The sequence below is a fragment of the Sminthopsis crassicaudata genome, chromosome 1 (assembly GCF_048593235.1).
Source record: "Sminthopsis crassicaudata isolate SCR6 chromosome 1, ASM4859323v1, whole genome shotgun sequence".
Taxonomy (NCBI): Eukaryota; Metazoa; Chordata; class Mammalia; order Dasyuromorphia; family Dasyuridae; genus Sminthopsis; species Sminthopsis crassicaudata.
In genome coordinates, this window is record NC_133617.1 from 114,221,912 (window position 1) to 114,227,911 (window position 6,000).

The window sequence follows — 6,000 nt, forward strand, 5'->3', positions numbered from 1 at the left end:
CAGTGTCTTGCTGTTCTCAGCCATGCCACAATTCAAGCTATCTCAAACAGCTGCCACAGGAAGCACTGTGCATTTGCTCTCCCTGAAGGTCCTCAGTCTTAGATCTGATGACCACTTGTAGGGAGTTTTTAATCAAGAATTGCTTTTTGGGTATGCCATATGAAGTAGACTGAAGGAACGAGAGTTGTTTAGCCTGGATAAGAGAGAGCTGGGGTGACAGAATAGCTGTTTTCAAATATTTGAAAGGCTGTCATTTGGAAAGTGGATTAGATCTGTTGTTTGGTCCTAGAGGGCAAAACCAAGATCAATGCTAGGGTAGGAAGGGGAGAATTGCCGAGAGGCACGTTTTAGGATCATAGGCCGCTAGAGTTAGAGCTAAAGGGATTTTATAGATCACTGAAGCCAACATCTTCATTTTGCTGATGAAGAAACTGAGGCCCTGAGAGGTTAAGTTACTTAAATCCACACAATTAATAAGAATCTGGTGATATTTGAATTCAGGTTTTCTTGAATTCAAAAAAATGTTCTAATGCTGAAATTCTGTGATTCACTGAATCCATTCTTAATAATGTATATTTTAAAGCAACTGAAACAGTGTGCAAACTGCAAATGATCTGAAAGCCAATAATTTCAACATGATGCCTTACTATAATTTTCCTTCATCCCCTGGCCCCTTCTGGACTATTTTAGCATTTTCAGGGATCATGTGTAGGTTTCTTTTTCTATTTCAAAAAAAGGGTGCTGATTAAAATGCCATAAATAAACTTAGGAACTTCAGTCAAGAGATTTGAGTGCCATTGATCCAATTGAAGCCCAAATAAAACAGGGATTACACAATCTATAGAATTCTATTGGAGGCCACAAACCACCATAATGAAGTTAATACTGTCTAACTGCCACATAATCTACATGGAATCCCTGTGCAAATCCCTGTTCTAAACTACTTTTTTTTTTTTTTTTTTTTTTTTTTTTTTTTTTTTTTTGCTGATGCAATTGGGGTTAAGTGACTTGCCCAGGATCACACAGCCAAGCCGTGTCTGAGGCCAGATTTAAACTCAGCTCCTCCTGACTTCAGGGCTGGTGCTCTATCCACTATGCCACCTAGCTGCCCCTAAATGAGCCATTTTTTTCTAGCATCCAATATGGCTTCACAATACTTTATTGGATTGTCTTCCTTTTCTTTCTTTCTCTTCCTTCTTTTTCTTTTTCTCTTTCTTTATCTCCCTTTTTTCTTTTCCTTCTCTTTTCTACCATTTTTCTTTTTCTTTTCTCTTTCTCTCCTTTCTTTCTTTTTCTCTCTCTCTTTGTCTCTGTCTTTCTCTTTCTCTTTGTCTCTGTCTCTTTCTCTCTCTCTCTTTCTCTGTCTCTCTCTGTCTCTGTCTCTCTGTCTCTCTCTGTCTCTCTCTCTCTCTCTCTCTCTGTCTCTCTCTCTGTCTCTCTGTCTCTCTATCTCTGTCTCTGTTTCTCTCTCTGTCTCTGTCTCTCTCTCTCTGTGTCTCTCTCTCTCTCTCTCTCTCTCTCTCTCTCTCTCTCTCTCTCTGTCTCTCTCTCTCTCTCTCTCTCACACACACACACACACACACACACACACACACACACACACACACACTCATACTCATTTCCTAATGCTTATAATCTAATTAGAGACAAAATGTATGCACAGGCTCCAATGAGAGAAAATAAGATGTAATTTGTAATGAAATGATAAAAACAATAAAGCACTAAAATGATTAGAGTGTTATATACAGCTTCTATGGACATTTAGGAAGGAGCTTTATTTGTTAGGTTTCTAATTTATGTAAATCCTGTTTATGAAATTGATTTGTAAGATGCACAGTAATGAATACATTAAAAACATTTATTGCTTTTTTCTCTTAGAAATTTAGATTTTAGAACCAGAAGGTATCTTGGAAGTCAAGTCATACAACGTACTCATTTTACAAATGAGGAAATCAAAGCCTAGAGTTAGGAAGTGATTTGTCCAAGGTCACATAGAAAGTGGGAGAGAGCTGGGATTTGACTCCACGTTCTCTAAATCCAATTCCAGTATTCTTTTCATAATGCCATACTGAATGAAAGATAAATATCTTTTAAAGATAATTTGCCTAATATAGAAAATGAACTCTTCTATATCTCTAAATGCCACCTCCCAGTAGATGAGTGGCCAAAGGATATAAGGAAATGATTCTCAGCCAAATTATAGGTCATTAACAAGCACGTGAAAGATTATTTTAGATCACTAGAAATAAGAGAAATGCACATTGAAATATCTCTGAGGTTTTACTAAAGGCCCAGAAAATTGACTATGACAAAACATAAGAGAAGTCAGTCATGGCAGACTGTGGAAAACAAGCATATTAATACATTGTTGGGAGAGCTATGGTTACTGCAATATTCCAGAAAACAATTTGAAAACATACTAAGCTAGCGATTGCAATCTCCAAACTCTCTAAATTAGAGATTCCACGGCTAAACCTACTGGGAGTTAGGGAGGGGAGGAGGTTAGGTTATTTCCAAAGTCTGCCAGAATATACCAATGCTGGCTTGGCTAATATAGTTCTAAGTCTGTTATGACCTCCCTACTCTTGCAACATTGACAATATAAGTCTATATAAAACCAGGCTGGGTACCAAGCCAAGGCGTATATGTGTGTGTGATGGGGCAGGGGGTGAGGAGGGTAATTTCTCCCCCTTCCCATTACATATTTTTTTTCCAACAAGATGGTTTAGCATTTAAATACAATTCCCAAACCCAAAACATATATAGCACAACCAGTCACCAATATCACCAATTCTCATACTACCTTCTATTTTCCCCCTTTTTTTTAAATTAGGGAAAGAGAAGGTAATTGTGTATTTGAGGAAACTGGCTGCATCCCAATGGAGGAAGAGATGTTATGGGGACTGATATGTGTAATGCAGGGTGACTGGAAGATGCAAAAAAGGGTAAAATTAAAAGAAAGTCCCACCAAAATATTCTTAGTCTTACTTTATGCAGTATCAAAAAACTGGAAACAAAACACATGCTCATTGACTAGGGAATGACTAAATGTCATATAGTACATGAATTTAATAGGATCTTATTGTCTGGATACAGAAAAGGCAAAAAAAATTTCCTCTCCTCAGGAAGCTTGCTCTTCAGAGATGGAAGACTATAGACGTGAAGTTATATTATTAACATATATTTTGTAGTCTCAGATTTGTTTTATTGAACTACTTTTTTCTTCTTCCCTATCCTTTGTTACAAGGGAAGTTTCACTGGGAGAAATTGGGATAATTTACAAATTTTTGGTGATGTAAAAACATAAACAAAAGTAAAAAAAAAAAATTTAAAGATAGCTCATCTAATTATAATCAGTTGTTCAATAATAATCAACTTAAAATCTTTCTCTCTTTTTATTTCAGCAATTAGACCTTCACTCCTGTCCCAAACCTATTGTGTTCATCATTCATTCCTTCTTGTCAGCTAAGATTACAAGGCTTGGGTTGGTGGCGTGAATGGAGGAGTAATGATTTCCACAAGAAGAAACAGAGCCACCATGCTTACTGGAAGTATGATTCACCAATCCATGTTAGGTGCTAGCCTGTCACCAGCAGTGCCCCAAGAGGAGCGAGGACATTGGTTATCAGGTCTAGCCAGTCCCAGTGACTCTCCGAGGCATTGTTTTCAGTTTAGTCAAACACTAAGAGCTACGTTAAAAAAAAAAGCAACATCTGGAATTTCAGAACCAGTTTCTTTAGTCAAGGAAAATGTCCTTATCAGGGGGCAATAAACAGGTTGTAAATACTGAAAAAGGAGGCTTAAAAAAAGTGAAATGATTTGAAATGATTTAAAATATACTGTAAAATAGAAATTAGCATATTACTGTGTTCACACTTCAGAATCATTGTTGTACCTATTTTCACATAACTTGTTTATTGATATTGAGCAAGGGCTAAGTAAGTGAAGGATAGACACTTATCACCCTCCTCCCCCAAAATAAATGCTATAGGATTAGAATTGGAATTTCCACCTGCTAAATAAATTTAATTTTTTGAGGGGAAAGCCAGTTTTTCACATAGAATCTGATCTTTCATAAAATTCATAGATTTAAGGACGGGAATTTACAGATCATCTAATTCAACTCCTTCAGATGACAAAATTAAGGCCAAAAATGGGAAAAGAAATGTCCTCAAAGTCAGGCAGGTAATAAGTAACAGAGTTGGGAATCCATATCCTGACTCCAAATCCAACCTCTTTCCACAATCCTAAAATATGATATGACTACAATATCTTTTTTTGATGGATTATATTCCTGAAGTAAGAGAATGATTCTGAAGTGTTCTCCATTAATGAATGTTGAGCAAAAAAAAAAAAATTTTTCATAGAAATCAATCTAATGATTTGTAGAGTTGGAAACTGCCTAGGTTACTTAATGCTTAGGGGAAGATAATTAATCCTGGGATTCTAATGTGAATAATAAAGCCTGTTCTCTAAGAGCAAACCCATTGAGGAGGAAGCCAGCAGCAGGCATTGACCATAAGCTTTCTAAGTTGGAAAGCAAGTCACAAAAGCTATCTTTAACATGTAAAAGACAAAGCAGAAACCCTACTAAATCCTCTAAATTCTTTGTCTCTGGTTCAGTTTTGTTGATGTCAGTGTTGAGTATGGAATCAATGATTCCTTACATGCCATTATGACTGGGAAGAGCAGCATGTGCTGTGGATTATCCCCAAACCAAATTGTATCAGTACTTTGGGTCCTTTTAGAATCATAGAGATTGTAGCTAATGGCCTGGTTTTATTCTACCAAATAATCAGGGATATGTTCAAATCTAACTTTATTGAAACAAAATCTCAGAGATTTTGGTTTATATCAACTCGATTCAACATTTAAAGCAGATTCTTCTCCCTGTGGCTTGTATAGATGAGCTTAGCTCTGATTTTCAGAATCACAGGGTTTGTTTGGTTTTTTTTCCTCTTTTTTTGCAGATATCTATGCAAAGAATTTAAAAGAGGTAAATTTGAAAATTGGCCCACCTGCTCTCAAACCTTTCTGCTGCCAGAGATATGAAATGAAATGATGTGCAAAGCCTTATGGGGGTAGGGTTGGGGAGGGAAGATAGATTTTTCTTAAGTGTGCTTATAAATTCAGATCTTTATCTATATAAAGCTAAAGATTGAAATGCGAGCTTATGTACTGTAGGAAAGGCTTGACAATTTTGTAAGTTGCACTGCATTATTTCCTTATACATCTAAAAATCACTGGAATATTGTTCTACATGAGAATTTTACTTGTGCATTGTAAATAACTTCTTAGGAAACATGCTAGTGCCAAGAGCTGAAGTTGCCACAGTACATAATCCAAGGTGCTCAGTACTACATGAAGAATGAGTAACTTACTCAGAATTAATGTGCAACAATCCTATTATATATTTATAGAAAAATTTAAATGATGGCAATTGCAAATATTCTTTCTTCATCACTTACCAAGTTTTGGACTGATTCATATCTGGGTGGGGTCACAGAATGATACTACCTTCTCTGCATTTATAAAAGTTTAATGAAAATATTTATATTTTAGAAGAAATATATTTGAATAAAATTATTGGATTTTTCTGAAGCAAACTAAAATGTGTCATTAGCAAGTAACTTATCTTTTATTAAGAGAATTGTGTATGTGGGTCATTTGTTGCTCTAAAGAAGCTGGAGTGATTGTGGTGGTGGGCTTATCACAGAGTGTCTAAAATAGACCAGCTCATATATGTGTGCTTGTGTGTAGATAAGTAAAAATTTAGATAGATAGATAAACAGACAGATAGAGATGGAGTTATCTAAATCCTACCTCTCCAAAATAATCTGTCATGAAAGTTACTACAATATGTTCAAAAAGGAATATATAGAGATGTGTATATGTATTATTTTTGTATATATGTATGTGTATAGATAGAAATATATTTCTGCCTATGTAGGTAGATATTTATTTCTATCTATATCTATATCTATATAGAAAGTTAGAGAG

The 6,000-nt window shown here is 35.6% G+C and overlaps 1 protein-coding gene across 1 annotated transcript in view; it reads left to right on the plus strand.

Annotated features, from left to right (window-relative positions):
- Positions 1-5,612, plus strand: part of SNTB1 (syntrophin beta 1) — a 316,488-nt gene extending 310,876 nt beyond the window's left edge. The window contains exon 7 of the mRNA XM_074266474.1: positions 3,405-5,612. Coding sequence (XP_074122575.1) covers positions 3,405-3,497 — 93 coding nt within the window. The 3' untranslated portion in view covers positions 3,498-5,612. The remainder of the gene's footprint in view (positions 1-3,404) is intronic.
- The last annotated feature ends 388 nt before the right edge of the window (positions 5,613-6,000 follow it).